Source organism: Acipenser ruthenus, chromosome 11 (assembly GCF_902713425.1).
Source record: "Acipenser ruthenus chromosome 11, fAciRut3.2 maternal haplotype, whole genome shotgun sequence".
NCBI lineage: Eukaryota > Metazoa > Chordata > Actinopteri > Acipenseriformes > Acipenseridae > Acipenser > Acipenser ruthenus.
Window position 1 is genome coordinate 38,668,378 of NC_081199.1, and position 19,123 is coordinate 38,687,500.

The window sequence follows — 19,123 nt, forward strand, 5'->3', positions numbered from 1 at the left end:
CAGCCCTCTGATCCATCTTGTGTCCTCGATTAAATTGTATGACTTAAAAGCTTTAAGCACTTTAAGCTCATGCTCTTATCATTCTCTAATATTGTTCAAACACTACAGTTTAAATGTGTGCCATTTCACTGAAAATCACCACCAACTAGTGACACGTGCAGTTTATGCTAACTGAAATATTGCGTGTATCATATGCAAGTTCACTATGCAAGTTCTGTGCTGATACTAATCATGCTGTCTTGCAAGAGAAAAGATACATATGCTAGTTTACTTAACGTAACATCTGTTACCTAGCAAAAGCATAGGGTATTCACACAGGTTTTAGTGACACCATTTAAAAACAGAGAGATAAACTATATATATATATATATATATGAGATGAGAACATACAGTTTACAAACGAGAGGAGGTCATTCAGACCATCTTGCTCGTTTGGTTGTTAGTAGCTTATTGATCCCAGAATCTCATCAAGCAGCTTCTTGAAGGATCCCAGGGTGTCAGCTTCAACAACATTACTGGGGAGTTGGTTCCAGACCCTCACAATTCTCTGTGTAAAAAAGTGCCTCCTATTTTCTGCTCTGAATGCCCCTTTATCTAATCTCCGTTTGTGACCCCTGGTCCTTGTTTCTTTTTTCATGTCAGAAAAGTCTGTATATATATATATATATATATATATATATATATATATATATATATATATATATATATATATATATATATATACACACAGTGATCGGAGGGCACCCACTGACCTTTATTTCTCCTGAGCCGTTGTGGGGAGTTTCTGCAGTGAAGGAACATAATTGGACATTAAGGATGAAAAATAAGGGTTAAAATAATGTGGCAAAAACATGTTAAATCACACTTATAATATCTATTTCCTAATCCATAAATGGATTATTGTAAGGGCAGGCATAGTAAATAGAATGTGATACATGCGGTCAAGTTAGGCCATTACATTATTATTTATAATACCATAAATAAGAACTTAATTTACTGCAGAAAGTAATTGTTTCTTGCCTTATAAAGAATAAGGATAGCCATTGTAATGTACAAGGATAGACAGCATAATCTGACAAACACAAAAGGTAAAATAGGACCTGTTTGCCTAGGATGAAATTGGTTACTAAATAAAGTCTCAGCTTGACAATTTGATCAATAGTGTATCCATCTACAATGATTCCCATAGCAGCCTTCCTAATGTTCATTCTAACGCCAAGATATTCACCCTGGACTAATGTGCCATTATATATGAGAATCTTTAAACCAGTCAAACACATCAAGACTTTAGTACAGTAAATGCAAAATCAGCGACCTTCCATTGCCCTTTTTTGTAAGATAAGTGCTCTTTCATTCACTGAAGGCTTTTATACATTATGGAGAACTGTTTGTTTGTTTTGTAACTAAGGGAAACCAAACCAATTAAAACAAGAAACCACTAGACTGTGAAAAACACATTTCCGTAAATTAAAAATGTATGCATTTATTAAAAAGTGTCTTAATTGTGGCTAAAAATGTCTCGTACAGTAATATAATTAAATAAGAGAAACATTAAAATGATAAACAATATTTTGCATTTTACAACACATTACAATAAAATGACGCTGTCTGAAAAGTACACATTTACAGCTATTAGCTTATTGTGATTTGTTCTCAGATTTGGCATAATAGGTTGTGGATATTAAGAGTTAGAAAAAAAGCTTGTTAAAACATGTACAATTTTAACAGATGAGAATGTCAAACTGTCTTGGTTATCAGTGACATTTTATAATAAGTTCCTATTCATGTCAATTAACACTGAAATTAGGGTATGGGATAAGATTTCATATACATTAGTGCATAACTCTCCAGCTACTTTGGAATTCATCATTTCATATTGTACTGAGTGGGGTAACAGTCTAATAATAATAATGAAGACTTTAAATGGAATGTGTCAGCCTGTTTGAATATGCAGATCAGCCATTTCCACAATCACGATGACTGCTCACATACTGTACACTGCCTCTTGCAACACCACCAGCCTTGCATCTGCTATCCAGTCAAGTCAGACTGCATGGACAGCTCCCCAGCATGTCCAGTCACGTTTTTATACTCGGCCATAGTTTTTTTTTGTACCCATTTTAGAAACCCCCAACCCCTTATCCAATTGGATGGCTGACCTGTTATTAAATATATACAGCACACTGTGACATATATCCACATCATGACAAATGCCATGCCTAGTTTCATTAAAACCAGACATATCAGAGTCAATATTGAATCGTAAAAGAACTGCCACAATTATAAAACATCTGTCATTGTAATAAACATCTAGTCATTACAATAACATTTTAATGACAAGTTGCTAATGTAAAGCTTCAATCCTGTGTCTAACCTAGGCTATTATTATTATTATTATTATTATTATTATTATTATTATTATTATTATTATTATTATTATTATTATTATTGTTATTATTATTATTATTAGGCTTCCAAGACCATGGCTGGGAAGCCTATTGTTGTTGTTAAGATTATTATTATTATTTTTCTTTCCGCCAACAAAACCTTAAAAGTTGCATAAAATAAAAACCGTTCACAAACTCTTGAAATTTCACAGTTGTAGGGGCCAATGGGAACTAATGTCCACAGCTGAATGAACGTGATTGGTCACATGGTTTTACGACAAATTTTGGACAATTTACAAACATCTTCTTGTCGGAACCCACTTATAGCAGAGTTCTGAAATTTGGTATACAGGGTTAGGGATTGTCCAAGACAATGAAGCTGAAATGATATGCAAGTGAGAAAGAATTTTACTAAAGCTTGGTCCATAGTTGATCTGTGCCCATCAATGACATCCACAAAGTTATTTCCAATTAAAAGCTTTGACTTCATTAAAGTTTCTTGTTGAGTCCACATTTCCAGGCATATTAAAATATGCTACTGTGTAGTTTGTCAAAAAATAAATAAATCACTTCTCTTGGCTGCATTCTAATCTCCATTTTTAGATGTACCATGACATTTTTTTTATCAGAAACGCTATGCGTTGTAGAGATCTACATCAAAGTGGGTCTGTGGAGAATGCTTCAATCTTGACACTTATCATAACTTCATTTAATTTATTTCATTTATCCTTTATTTGACCAGATAAGAAGATAGAGAACAACAGCAGCACAAAGCAAACAAATACAACATAGAATAAATAAATAACTAATTAACAAGTACATACAGACAATAGTGAGTTCAGATTCTGACTAAAAACATCCTCCGAAACAAAACTCTGTAGTTTTAATTTGATTTGAAATTCATTTCAGTCATAAACAGCCGCAAACTGAAATGAATTACACCCAAAAACAGTGGACACTCTGGGAAGAACCAATCTAATAAATTAATCTGATCTTAAATTGTAAACTAAAGCAGAGCACTGTAATAGGTTGTGCAGATATAGTGGGGTTTTCCCAATCAGGGTTCTCTAAACTAACCTAAGCCAATGATCCAATTGCCTAGTGTGCAATGAAGGCCATTCAACCATAGTATAAAGATTGCAGTGATGAGTAAGATAAGAAGCACCAGTTATAAATCTGAAGCAAAATGGTATAACGCATCAAGCTTCCCCAAAGCAGCTTTCAAGGCCATTTTGACAATGTCACCATAATCCAGTATTGGAAGAACAGACATCTGGACTAGGATGTGATTTCTTTATCTGCCATAGCCTGAAACATGCAAGAATTCACTTGAGATTTTAAATTAAGATTGAACACTCATACGGATACATCAATCAAGGTCTTTTCTCTGTGGGTAATTGAACTTCACTCAAGTTTAGTCTCATTTTTTTGTTGTTGTAATTGTTAACGTTCTGTGCTCACTGACTAATATGCCAACTGCATTTTAGAGCCTAATTAACTAAGAAATGCATGCTTTTTCTTAGAACATCTACAGTGTTAAAGATGTGCGTAAATAGATAATTTTCTGTAAAGGCTAAATTATTGTCATTGTTTTTAATTTGTACATTGGATACCTTATCCTCCTGTGAAGTCTGGAGCTTTACAATTGCCTCATTGGCTACTGTCATTTTTCAGAAGAGTTGTGAAACCATTATTCTAGTTTAAAGGAGGAGTATGTGAGGCTTGATTAACTCCCAGAAGAAACTGAAATATATAGAACAGAGATAATATTACATTTTCCTCTGAATGCTATTATCATGTCAGTGATGTAGATCAAGCTGCTTCAGACAGTATTCATATTTATTATATTTGTCAATTATACTGTATGTATTTATAGACATGTGCATTTAGCATGACTAATATATCATATTTATGCTTCTGCATATATTAGACAGACTGCACATTTAATTACAATATAAACTAATCTCTTATCAGGGACAGTCCCATCTGCAGGTATATATAAATAAATGTAATGCTTAAAGGTATTTAAGTCCTTATAGTCCCATGGGTGACATCCAAGGGTGATTCCTTAGCTCCTGCAGTTTGTACTTAATTAGAAGCAGTGATACAGTGATATGGAAATGCAAGTATTATTCAGCACAGGAGGGGGTTACTTTTAGGGTTAGTTTAAGTTAAACATTTGGTATAATGGTTTTCAACTGAGGAAGAGAACACATTAAGATCCTAACGGTTGTATTCAGAAAGAATGAATGCATTTACTGACATACTCTGCTTGAATGAATATTAGCATACATTTCATGTATAGTGTAGCTTGTGTATTTTATTGTAAGATAGTGTTTTTTTTTTTTTTGTCAGTTGCTACATTAAAACCATTGACATTTTCACATGCAATGAGAAAGGTTCATAATGGGCAATGAAGCTGAGTTTATCTGCTATCTTGCATTATAGATTTGGGAGAAACACACAGACGTGACAGTCGCTTTATAACCATTTAACAAAAAACAGAATACTGTATATTCACTTGAAAAAATGGCATTTTAAAAATACTTTTTAAATATAATCCCGTATTTCAGTACAAAAAGAAAAACATAAGCTTAGTTCAATCATTTTTTTGTTGAATAAACGTTTTTTTTTGGTTTGTTTTTTGTATTCCTCAATTGGGGTTTACTATCAAACATGACTAACATGTTAACTAACAGTATGTCAGTGGTTTTCAAACTTTTTAGGCCACGTACCCCTTTCCAAAAAATCTAGTCTACCGCGTACCCCCATCTGAGATCATAATATACATATGAAAACAGAAATTCTGGTACAGTATTTTCCATTAGCTAGGCTTAAGTACTTATTGATGTTAACTGGAAATATATATATTTAAAATGCTTAGCTACCAATGTGATGGATGTGCCTGCTTTTTATCACAGACTTCAGTAAAACTACACCCTGATTAGTAAACAATGCAGCCCATACACAAGGGTATGTTATTCTGTATTTTAAAATGAACAAATATGACTTCAAGTTACAAAAAAATGTAAGCTGGTCATCAAAAAAATAAATAAGCAAGCCTCGATTTGCAAGCTCAGAAGGCACACAGGAAAGGAGGAGGGGCTCGAGTTCAGCCAGTTACTGTTCATGGAAAACTACTGTTAAACCAATACAATACAATTTAATTAAATTAAATTAAATTAAATTAAATTAAATTAAATTAAAACTAAAAATGCTATGTAAAATTATTTCAAAATCCAGACCAATAAGTATGGCAAAACAAGTCCAGAAACAGGTTGCTTTGGAAAAACAAAACCTAGGGTTCTAATTTAAAACAAAATCAGAAAGCAATTCTCAACAAAAGTCGCGCATTTCTTCCAGTAAATGCAGAAGTGTAGAGAGAAAACAGACGGGGCATTTTGCATAAAACAATTTAAAATTTACAGATACAGGCATTTAAATAAAAATAATAATAATAATAATCATATTGCATAATACATTGAATATGTGTGTTTTATTATTATTATTATTATTATTATTATTATTATTATTATTATTATTATTATTATTATTATTAATAATTTAACTCGAATGTTATCGTTTAACACTTGAGCTGGACATTTAAAATGCTGTGTGTCTTGTGGAGTATCGAATCCAGCCAAATAATCACATTGTTTTGAAGTGAATATTTCCAGAAATTAAATTTGAATAAAGTAGAAAGGTGACATTTATATCATGCAGTCAAAAATGACTTTAGCAAAATGCTTCCAGATTAGTGTTTAGTGTTTCATGTTAATCAGCTGCCAGACAGCTTGTTGATGGGCACTTGCTATATGATATGAACACGCTCAATAGGTCTGGAGCAGGGAATCCAATTACAGACACTTCCCAATCCCTGAGTTAGGGATTGATTTTTTTTTTTAATCCTGAGATTCCATTTTTGTAATAATAATAATAATAATAGCGTACTTTTGCTTTTATTATCCTAATAATTAGTGGCGTACATGCGTAGACTAATGTAATCAATCGACAAAGGAGTTCTTCAACAAATTAGTCATAGTGAAAAAACACAAAGCATTGCAAGTAAAGATAACACAGTCGTGTACGCTCCAGCTCCAGCACAGTGATTTCACTGTCTAATGCCTGCTCAGCTGAATAATAATGTTATTTAAAAACATAAAATTAGATCAAACACACTGAACATTTAAACTCCAGAAAGTAAACGTACCTAGTAAATACAACACATTTTTTAAAAGAAGCAACATCATACAGTGATTTTATTTTATTTTTTTGTATTTTTTAGCCTACAGACTGCAGAACCACCGCCCTGCTGTTTTAAATATATAATTTAGCCATGTGCGCTCACACACTGTCAGCAGCCGGTTGGGTGTTTATAGTTAACCTCGCCCAACAGAAAGGAAACGTACACCAGTACGACTGTGCTTTTATTTGAAAGGAGATTCAACATCGTTAATTTGAGGAGCTCTCGAGGAGCTCTCGAGTACCCCAGTTTGAAAACTGCTGCAGTATGTGATGTATTTTGTGCATAAGGAGCTCAAAGAGTGCACAGTATTGATGAATACATAAATGAATACAATTTACACCCACACAAAGAGTTTGCAAAGGCATATTGTTTTCAGAACTCTTCAGTAAGGCATCCATTCGTCATTCATTGCATAAAGGCAATCTGTGTAAAGTCAAGTACTGTCAATAACAAAAATATTGGTTCACTACATCGAAGAGAAACCAGACACTTTTTGACAAGTTTACAGTGATGTTGCATACTATGTCTTCTTTAGCCACTGCATGTATAATTGCATTGTGGCAATCTCGGTTAACGCAGGCAGGCTCATCACACAGAGCGAGGCAATCCTCACACAGGTGGAGGGCGGGCGTGAACCCGGCACCTCCGGCACTACAGCGCCGATACCACTGTGCAAAAGAGCCGGCTCCTTTGCAAGGAGAGTATATCGGGCTTATGTCTTCATGTATGATTATGTCACTTACCAGCCCTGCTGCTGCCTACCCCCGTGCACGCTACAGCATGTATTTTATAATGCATATCTGTTTAGGTTATTTTTTCAAAATTATGGCAGTTCAACTTCAACGAACCCCACTGACTGTTTTTAAAAAATGTAAACATTCAATACAAAATCGTGACCAATAGGGGATATTGTAAACTGTGGCAACATCACTCTTTTTATGCCGGCCAAAGCCGAAAAAAGCCTTTGACCTTGACCCATTCAAGAGCAATGTCAATGAAAATATTCACCTCATATCTTTCCAAAACTATTGTTTGCCTATTATTTAAATTATGTACTTGTGTCTTCTAGGTCTATCGATACTCTTTCACAGCCTCATATTTAATTTACAGCTTGCATACCAGGTATGACAGTTTATTAAAAAAAATCTTTGCATTCGTTTGAATAGCTAAATGTGTCTTTTTCCTAAACATCTTTTTCACCCTCCTGTTCTCCTGTCCCAAGGGAGGTTTGGGAGCTCAATCCACCAGAAGTTGCTGATTCAGTGCTACAATATGCAGCCTGGGGAGTCCAGGGACAGCAGCTGGTAAGATTGTCAAGATTTTTCCCATTACAGTTCGATAGCAGAAACTTCAGGAATGTCAAATATAACCCTGAAAAGAGGATAAAGGTCAGGCCACTTGAAACGCATAGCTATGATGGGTTTGTTAATGTTCTGTTTGCGCGCTAAGTGCCCTCTACAAAAATCTGAATTCACTGCACACAAATGTATTTTAGTGTATTATAATGTATATGCAGTTTACCCAGTAAACATCCCTCAATAAGGTTGTATGTTTTATTGTTTCTGAGTTAAATTAAATACTTTCACTCAGACATAATGTAATTTTGACAGCATAGTAGAATGGTAAAAAAACACAACAGCATATTTACATTTTTACGATACCCGATTTTCTGTCTTGTTAGTGCAAATGCGTTACCATAATGTTTGCTTCGTACTGTATTTTTGCAAATCAATGGGTAGGCTTAATTCCTACTTGGATCATGATAGGAATGGGAATGCCCTGGACTCAAAGTCAAGGTCACATATTTATCCACATAGATTATCAAATCATAATTACCACTTCTGATCTTGCCAAAAAAAAAAAAAAAAAAGCTGAGCTATAGTCCAATTCAAAACAAACTTTAAACAAGCAGCATATCTGACATACTTTGGTGGCTTCAGATATTAATTAAATACAAAGCACACACACATACACGCACACACACACACCCACACACCCACCCACACTCACACACTGCTGTCACACTCCTTTTGTCTTTAAAACTTTAAAGCCTACAGCCTGAATATCAACCAAGGACTCACCTCCAGGAGTGATTAATGGATTGCTTGATTAAGATTACTGAATAGAATGCAAATACAGTGGAAAGCGGTGTGCATAAAAACAGGGCATGTCAGGGCAGGGGCACCGTACATGTAATGTTCATAAATAAAATGTGATATATTTTTAATTTCAATTTGGCAGGGATGGGGTAACAATTCCATCTCTGCCAATTCCACGTGCAGAATGTGTCCAGGTCCTAATTGATTAATTGATAGTCAATTAAACCAAGCCACATTGATGCTGTGTTTTGAGAAAGCTTGTTTTGACAAAAGGCTGTGAGCAGCAGGTTGTGCTCTCTAACCTGCATTGAGATTGCCATTGCTCGGGTGCAGCTTTGCTTTGTATCTAGGGTTGTTGTTTTTTTGGGGGGGGGGTAATAGAATTAATTTATTATATAATATCTGTTATAACCTTTAGGGCATGCAGCACAAACAGTTATAGTAAGTGATAACTGCAGGGTTAATAAGACAGGAAGAAATGTTAACATTGTATTGATAAAGAGATTTTGAGAACCAGAACCCACTTAAAATCTTACCATATTGTGTTCTTCACTGGTGGGGAACTTATAAAATAGTATTGATAGTTTTTAATGACATAATGTTTTTAACTTTTGTGTTCACATGACTGTTGAAATTTGTTTTTGTTTGCCCTGAAAACTACTTTTGTTTTAGACGTACCATAGTTATTTTACACATCTCAATAGACTTTCTGTGTGTTCTGTGTCCGTGCTCTGAATTCTCTACTAGTACTCTCTTTATTATTAGTGCTACTATTTTTATTATATTGGTGTTTTTGCTTGAGTAGTTTACAAGAGGTGCACGTTTTACAAGGGATGTAATTGAAATCTGTCCAATCATGCACATTATACACGGGGTGCAAGTTGTATATGATAAGATACGATATCAGAGTTCTGCGTTTGTAAATTGTAAAGCAGACTGTCTCCAGGGAGACCAAAAGAAAACCTCTCACAGAAAAAAAAGAAATGTAATAAAAAAGGAAACATCAACCTCCTGACACACTGATATTAATGTAAGCACTATGTTTGCATGGCACAACAATATCTGGTTTCCTTCAGTTATAGCTGTTTCCATTACATCCAGCACAATAATGTCTCAGCTATAAAGCCTCACATTCCATGAGATTGAATTTAAAAAACATTCTGTAAAGCTGAAGAAAGAGATCTGCACGGTAAGAAGCATTCTTTCTTTTTAAAGAGAATCACAATGGGGTTCATCTCCTGTTCCAAAGTTCTTTAGTTTTTTTTTTAAAGTCAATCATTGATAGGCAGAGTGACATACATATCTTTCCTTCTGATGGATGGCCATCTCCATAGAGAGTACGAGAGTATCTTGGCACACACATCACACACTGCTAACACCTAAGCACAGTTTTTTTTTTATTTTATTTTATTTCAGAATGTATTTTACAGTAAAAGTTAAAAAGAAGTATTTTATTTGATTACAATTATGTTAATTGTATCCAAATTAATATTACTAAAATTTGCTAGGGATAGAGATTGAGAAAAATATGTTAGATAGGATTAGACTATGTAGTCCATATTAAACATAAATGTTTAGTCCTTGGATATCATCAATGTGGTGGTTTGTAAATGGACATTGCCAAAGGATATATTTAGTCTGCAGAATTCAACGCAAATGGGTTTATGATGTTCTTGAGATATATTTTATTTAAATAAAATTCAATATTTAATTTTTTATTTAAAAAAAAATGTAGCGCCCCACAGACCACAGGTTGTTTCAGAGCACTGCACAGGACATGAATATACATTAAAAAAAAACACACACACATACGTATACAAAAAACAGCACACATACATATACAAAAAACAGCACACAGCATAAAGTATCAGTGTCAAAACATTTGGCAATACATTGTCCCGATTAAATTAGCATAACTTGTGAAATAAGAATGTTTTTAGTTTCTTCCTAAAAGGAGAATTTCAGTGGTAAGGCGGAGTTCTACAGGCAGAGCATCCCAAATCTGTGGACCAAGGACCGAAAAAGCACAAGCTCCAAAACGTTTGTGTTTAAAACATGACTGACACAGGGACATGGTGTGCAGGACCTCAGACTCCTAATAGGATTATAAACCTGCAGTTTCTCAGTCAGACAGAGAGGAAGTGCTTTGTGAATTCAGCACGAAGTGCTTTGAATTGTGCACGAAGCTCAATTGGGAGCCAATGTAAATCCAGTAAAATTTGGGAATTTGGCTCCCGACGGGATCGACCAATCAAGAGTCAAGCTGAGGCATTCTGAATGCCTGGAGCAGTCTGGTTCCACACCGAGCTGAGGCATTCTGAATGCCCCGGAGCAGTCTGGTTCCACACCGAGCTGAGGCATTCTGAATGCCCCGGAGCAGTCTGGTTCCACACCGAGCTGAGGCATTCTGAATGCCCCGGAGCAGTCTGGTTCCACACCGAGCTGAGGCATTCTGAATGCCCCGGAGCAGTCTGGTTCGATACCGAGGCAGACCCACATGCAGGGCGTTGCCAGTCGAGACAAGATGTTACGTGGGCATTCAGAACAGTAGCACAGTCTCTGTCAGAGAGAAATAGTTTGATCTTTTTGATTGTCCTTGGATGGAACATGCAAGTTTTTACTACTTGTTTTATCTGAGGCAGAAATGACAGAGAATTGTCCAACACTAGACCCAGACTCATACTCCTATTCACTAATAGGGGAAAAGTTCCACTGACAGTTAACGACGATGCCATATGCCTCAGATCGCCAAGTTTAGCCTCTGACCCAACCAGCCAGTATTCTGTTTTTTCAGGGTTAAGTTTCAACCAATTGCCAGACATCCAGTTCAAAGAAGTGTGAAAAACAGTACTTCCTGGATTGCTTAGTGTAGTCTTTTATGGCCATGCATGGCTTAATTCAATATTCTAGGACATGGTTTGAACAAGCTCCTGGACTTGAATGGATTGAATGAAACACACGTGATTAGCACTAGTTAAAGGGTATCCCAGTAGCCCAGGGGTGGCCAAAGTTGACCGTTCCAGTCCTGTCTTTGTTCCAACCCTGTTCTAATTTCTTTACTTGAATCAATTAAACCTCCATCCAGACCCCGAAGTAATTAATTATATAACTGTACCTGTTATTCCTGGAGTGGAATGGGCCTCCAGGACCGTGATTGGACACTCCTGCAGTAGCCACAGATGTACAGGGATGTACCACAAGTTTAGACTCCATCTAAAGTGAACAAATGAAGGTATATAAATTAGGCTCATTGAGAGATATCCACTTGTTAGGTGCAATCCATAACATCTCCTTTTCTTTTACATGAAAGGTGTATATTTTTGAAAACAATATCTACTACCAGTCTGCTATGAACAAAAGTTCTTTGAGACTTACTTCATCTGGAAAACAAGGAGTTATTTTCAATGGAATTGCAGACTGGTTGTATGAAGGTAAGTAGATTTGATATATATATATATATATATATATATATATATATATATATATATATATATATATATATATATATAGCTAGATATATTTGCAACTCGCTCCCCTGTCCAAAACTACAGGGTTACTTCTTATCGGTCACAAGTTGTCTTGAGCATTAGAGGTAGCTCTGCAACACATACAGTATAAAGAGTTCACTACAGATTAACAGTGTATGTAAAATGTATGTAAAATAGACACAATTAAACAGCAATTAAACTGGTAGAAATTCAATTTTCAAGTTATTTTTCTGACTGCGAAATATCTAAATTGGTCTATTTTGGATGCAGGCCACTGTAGTTGCTTTTGCCTGAAATCATCTGAAGAAGACAAGATAATTGACTACATTTTTGACTCAAAGTTGACTGTTTACATTTTCCCATTGCCTTTTATGTTTCCATTGCTATTGATTATTACATGCTACGAACACATTTTCCAGGCAGTGGTGATAACAAGGCCCATATACTGTATATAGCATATCCGCATGACATTTACAAAACTCAGTCACAGCTGATTCATTATTCCCCAATGCTATAGAATACATTGTACCATGGGAGTCTTTCTGATAATTTAAAGTATCACTTTTGGTTATGTTCAATGTGTACATGTGTATTATGTTCTCAGCATGCTTTTATAGGTCACATAAGAGCAAAATACAAGATTGTCCTGTGTTCTTTAAATATATATATATATATATATATATATATATATATATATATATATATATATATATATATATATATATATATATATATATATATATGAATGACTTCAGGCCAGATAGTGTGTATTTCATGCATGTTAAATGCTTATGCATTTTCCTACCTCCTTTACCAAGTTTATTCCCTTCAAAGATATCTATCTCCATTCTGTTGCATAGAAAACAAAACCAGCCAAGCATAGCCCTCGGAATCTTACAAAGCCACAAGCCAAGCTTTATAACTACTTTATAACAGAGGACTGTAGGGAAGCACAGTGTACACTGTCTCTGTGCAAATATGTACATTCTATCTGACACAGAATTTCATTTTCTTTATTAAGATTTATTTTTTTAGTCATTATATAGTGTATACAACTTAAAGCTGAAAAAGATCAGCATTTATGTTTGTATTTTGTATTTATTTTGAATTTTAAGCTGTTTTAATTAAAATCCAGTACAAGGGTTTATTTGCATAGCTTTTCATGAATTGAACTACGGAATGTTGACTAGCACGTCCAGTATACAGTATTGGTTAGTCCCATATGTAAAATCCTAAGGGAGTGATATATGAACTGCCAAGTAATATCTGTTTTGCAGAAATTGTTCTTGAAAATTATTATTTTTTGGCTACAACAGCAGATTATTTTGCAGTTCTATACTTTATAACAATGATTTCACAAATACTAATCAACTCTAGCCCTAAGAGAGTGATGATTTAATAGCTGGGTACAGGACATGTTTCAGCTAAGCATACATCACTGGGTTTCATACACTGACGTTTCAAGTTACAACATCTAAAAATGTTTTATAGTTTTGACAAATATAAATTACTTGCAGAAGTACTACTGCAGTCCCATGTTGCCCACTGGTGGTCCCCAGATGGAGAAAGGCTGGCGTTCCTGATGATTAATGACTCCCTGGTACCAAGCATGGACCTTCTTCATTTTACAGGCAGTCTCTATCCCAAAGGACAGCAGTATCCCTATCCCAAGGTAAAAGAGTGACCTGATATTCAAGACCTTATAAAGAGATTGTGAAGTCTAGAGACAATTAAATATGATATGTTGTTAGTGTTTCTGCACTTTCTTTCTTCCATTACTTAACAATCCTGGTAACAATCCTTTAATATACTTATATCTCAGCAGCTATGATATTAAAAGCAAGATATGATTTCTAACTTGCTGGAACTAAAGTGCCATCTGAGTTAAAGGCTGGAGGGATCCAGAGAAACACAATCACATACTACAGAAAGCATTTGGGAACATAAGAACACCAAAAGAGTTACAAACAAGAGGACTGCAGCAACAATATGACTTGGCTAGCCATTCCATATAGACCCAAGCTGCTATGCATTTTTTTCATTGCAGATATACTATATTTAGTTTCTACAGCCCAGTATTGTTTGTTTATAGGGAGTAGATTTGCACTAACAGTTTACATAGCAACCTAGCATTGATTTAAAGCCAATGTGGATATAATTGATTTATCAGTACTATTATTTCTGAGATGTAACTTGTAGCAGAACTCAAGGGTCAATGCATTTTGCCTTCACAGTAAAACAAAATGAACTGGTACTTGAACCACGGAAAGTGTTATGGTTCCTCAGTAAGCATATATTCAGTTTGTTTGTGAAGTAGTAAACATTAGATGCAAAGCATGAAAGTATGAACCATTATTGACAGGTTAAATGTCGACTTGCTGTGATCCTGGTGGCTTTTATAGAGCTCTATGTTCTCTGGTAATTTTTAATGGTCCTAAAAAAGAAAAAAATAATAATAATTTGCATTCCAGCTGCATAACTGTAAAATAAAACCATTGTGAAATATGGCTTTAGTACAGTCACTCCATACTGTGAAACATTGCTTTACTGTAATATACTAAAATAATTCACTTTCTGGAATCACACAGCATGGATATATTTTCCCTTGCTTATATAAATAAAATAACATACACACTGATAACCCAATTAAAGCTTCATGCATGCATTTATTTGTCCATTAGGATGGTGAAAATGTGCACAGTGGATCAGTAGAGGAGAGGTCATTGTTGTCATACGGTTTTCATCAATTTACTGGATTGGTGCTACTATAGATCACATTTTGTAAAGCATTCCTAAAGCACTTTTTTTTTCGTATTACAGCACATATGCAATTTCCACTCACTCAACTCAGTTAGAGCCTCCTACTCCTTCTTGAAACGAATGTATCACTCCTGTGGTCTGTGGAGGCAGCAGGGTGAAGTCATTAAAGTTTAGGGCACAATTGGCAGAAAGTGGGAGATAGATTGGATACTCCTGCACTGAACTTCAAGACGAGTAAAATTACAGTGGTCAGAGGTCAAATAAATCAGCCACTCACAGTGTATTAATAGGTTTAAAGAAAACTGAAAGATAGCAATGTAACCCTTTCAGAATGGAACCAGATTGCCAGTGCACACATCTTCAAACTGAGCTAATGCTAAACCTCTTTTCTGTGTCCATTTGATGGTTGCTTATGCTATTAGTAATTTCAGAACCATTTTGTCAATATCATTTCAACATAAAATATGATACCCAAATTCAAACTGTCAAACAGACTAGCTTAACATTGTGTTTAAAACTCTCTCTCTTTCTCTCTCTCTCTCTCTCTCTCTCTCTCTCTCTCTCTCTCTCTCTCTCTATCTATCTATCTATCTATCTATCTATCTATCTATATATATATATATATATATATATATATATATATATATATATATATATATATATATATGTGAATTGTTTATTATCTAGCCAAAAGAAACCACATATCATCTATCAGAGAAGTCAAAAGGCTTTGTCCTGAAAAGGATGATATACACAATGTCACATGAAATGCATTTATGTTTAAAATGTTTATTTTTACAAAAACCTGTAAAGTACTATGTTTAATCCAAATAGTTCAAGTCCTCATATTTGAGTAATGTGCAGACAACACAAACGATTGCTTAGCTATTTTTAAAAGAGCAACGTAAAGTTTGTTATAAATGTTCATGTTATTGGTTACAGGCAGGTCAGATTAACCCTATGGTGAAACTGTATGCAGTCAGTTTATACGGGACATCAGAAACAGTGGAACTGAGACCTCCGGAGATATCTGAAAGCAGGCAGGTTTTATTTTTATGTATGTAAATCTGTATGATATTATGAAATCCTGTGTTCTTGGTCTACATACAATACAAACATACCTTGAATTACAAGATCTGCAGCTTGACAGTCAGCAGTTTAAAAGATGCATCTTTCACTTAGTCAATGGTCCTTTGAAAATACCCCCCCCCCCCCCCATGTTTGTATGTAGACCAAGAACACCATATCGTTTTCAGTGAATTCTACTTTTGCTAAAGGAAAAATGTCAACGTTGTATTTCTTTTGTTTTCATCTAGTGACTATTATATTACTATGGTGAAGTGGGTCAGTAACAACAAGGCTGCAGTGAGGTGGTTAAGCAGGCCACAGAATACTTCTGTTCTTGCATTGTGTGAAACCACGACTGGCCATTGCATCCAAGTACAGTAAAACCTATTTTTGATTTGAAAATAATAACTGTAGTACATACACCGTAATTATAAAACCACTTTCAAGCAAACTGCTTTGCTAAATAATTGTTTCTTGCAACATGCGTCTTGATTTTAAAATAAATTCACAAATAACAACTCACAAATACTGCAAAAATCTTTTTGTCAAATTAGGCTAACTTAACCTGCAATTTAAATATGATTCACATAATTCACAAACATGTAATTTTAAATTGCATAATTGATTTGATTAGATTATTTTTTTTTGATCAGTTGATTTGTATTTGCTTACTTTCCAATTAACACATCAAATCTGCATAACTTGCATACATAATACGTCTTTATACACTCTTAAACTTGCAAATTATTACAGTCAAAGCAACTGTGAAAGGAATAAACCAATCAACTGCATTGTTTTGCTATGTTATTGCTTCTTGTTATTTCAGAAACATGTAAGGACAACTGATCTTTGGCTTAATAAACAGGTAAAGTCGAAGAAACCTGTTTGCAATTATATATTTTATTAAAATATACTACGGTAACACTTCACATTAAGTGTCTCTAATTACTGTGTATTTACATAGTAGTTACTTTTTAAATACATGTGTACTTACTCATAATTACAATGTTATCATGCACCGTTTTTGCATTTATAACCATAATCCTAACCCCAACCCTTACTCTATCTCTAACCCTAACCCTAACCGTAACCAGAAACTCTTTTCTGATACTACTGTGTCCTTATATCATACTTTGTGCAAAAAGGTGTACATGTTAAGTACATTGTAACTATGCCTAATAACATAGTAATTATGTGTCAGCAGTTATTTACTAAGTAACTACTATGTAAATACACAGTCATTGGAGACACAATGTAAAGTGTTACCTATACTACTGAAGCATTGGAGTGAAGGTGAGCTGTGGTGCTTGAGGAAGGCTTTGGGTACTGCATGTGCCTCATTTATCTTTTATCGAAAAATATATAATTTTTTTCATGCTTCACTAAATGTACATATTTTGACTTAGGGGTTGAATATTAATGTATTTGTAAATCCTGTGCCACAGATTTTTTTTGTGGATATATGATAAAAGCACAGAGGTAGAATACCAAATACAATTTTGTTGTTTTTTTGCTTTAAAAAGTCATTAATCTTTCAGAATGAAGAGCCAGTGTTTTCACAGGATTGCCGGACATTCTTTCTGACTGTGCCAGTAAAAAATGGCAGACACGGAGCCTTTCACCACATTGCAATGTTTTCTGATCTGGTGAGGACGAAACATGACATCTTTATAAGTAAAGCCTGAGATTTTTGCGGGAGGGATCCTAGTTACTTTCCCAAGTGAACCCTCCCACCAAACTCATTTAAACTTCAGTCCCAGTTTTCTGTGTATATATTCCACCTCCCCTACCTACTATATTTGCAGGCAGATCTTTTGAGGGGAGAGGGCCAAGGCTTTATCATGGTCATTGATATGTGAGACTAGAGGACAAAAAAATGCAAAAGTACTTTCTGATTGCTTCCGTGGGATCATGGCCATTCTTGAAAGCTTTTCTTTCAGTTTTGTGGATGGGTGATATCCAGTATTGCAAGCATTTCCCTGATTGATCACAGATCATTCTGATCCCCAAATATGAGCACTTAGTTACGCTTAAGCAAAGCATCTTTCCTCAACAGTTATTTGCATGATGCTTACTGCTTTATACTGGCGATGTATGTTGCATTTATTATTGCAGAATATTATTATTATTTTAATTTCTAGGTTACATTTCCTGCTGGGTCTGTTTTGATCATTCAGTAACAGAATAACACAGTTAAATTGTTGCCAATGCTTTCAAGGTGAAACATAGTGTGGATTTGATAGCATAGGTCTCTTTGTCAGAGTCCTGCTGATACAACGTAATATTAATCATCCTGTTCTGCTCCAGACCTACATGCACTCTGTCTGTGCTCGGTGTAATTTTGGCCTCTTGGAGTTGTAGGTGCCAAGTTTAATGTAATAGAACTCATTTCATCCATTTGTGTAGGGAGAAACAACTTAAATAGATATGCTATTTTTTGTTTTTGTCTGACTGCCACATGGAAAGCTATCAGTGGTCAAAGGTATGATGAAGAACATCAGTGATCTGTCATACATATTTGACCATAGTAATTTATATTTTATTGGTGCCACTAGTTATTTTAAACTCATCCCCTGATTATAGTTATACTTCCTTTTGACAGTATTTGTAATCTATTTGTTAATCATTTTAATTTTTTTTACTGCAGCCTGGAAATGAGGAGGTCATTGTTCGTCCCCTCACATCAGGAAACTGGGAAGTCACCCAAATACTAGCCTTTGATGAGACTCAGCACACTATGTAAGTTCAGAAGAGCTTGTATTACTGCAAGGCAAGAATGTCAGCAGAAGATGGAGAAACAAAAGTACAATACAATGCAACATCTAGTGCTGTTGGGCTATGTGGGGGTCTCCAAGGACAATCAGGTTTTAGGATATAAACAATGCTTATGGTAATACTTGATAATACACAATTAAATATTCCACCACCAGGTAACTGCAACCTTTTTTTTTCAATAGCTATTATCTCAGTACTGAGGATTCATCAAGTCGAAGGCAACTATACAGGTATAAGCTTATTTAACATTGCGTTGAGTAATAACAAGGCAGGCTTTGCCTTAAAGGCGTTTTTAGATTG

The 19,123-nt window shown here is 34.9% G+C and overlaps 1 protein-coding gene across 2 annotated transcripts in view; it reads left to right on the forward strand.

The window, feature by feature from the left end:
• LOC117426994 (inactive dipeptidyl peptidase 10-like) overlaps nucleotides 1-19,123 on the forward strand; it is a 99,850-nt gene that overhangs the window by 70,627 nt on the left and 10,100 nt on the right. For both annotated transcript variants that reach the window (XM_034045297.3, XM_059033889.1), the window contains 10 exons: nucleotides 7,703-7,755; nucleotides 7,856-7,937; nucleotides 12,043-12,163; nucleotides 13,738-13,892; nucleotides 15,923-16,020; nucleotides 16,297-16,420; nucleotides 16,875-16,913; nucleotides 17,587-17,694; nucleotides 18,696-18,787; nucleotides 19,006-19,053. In XM_034045297.3, coding sequence (XP_033901188.2) covers nucleotides 7,703-7,755; nucleotides 7,856-7,937; nucleotides 12,043-12,163; nucleotides 13,738-13,892; nucleotides 15,923-16,020; nucleotides 16,297-16,420; nucleotides 16,875-16,913; nucleotides 17,587-17,694; nucleotides 18,696-18,787; nucleotides 19,006-19,053 — 920 coding nt within the window. The remainder of the gene's footprint in view (nucleotides 1-7,702; nucleotides 7,756-7,855; nucleotides 7,938-12,042; nucleotides 12,164-13,737; nucleotides 13,893-15,922; nucleotides 16,021-16,296; nucleotides 16,421-16,874; nucleotides 16,914-17,586; nucleotides 17,695-18,695; nucleotides 18,788-19,005; nucleotides 19,054-19,123) is intronic.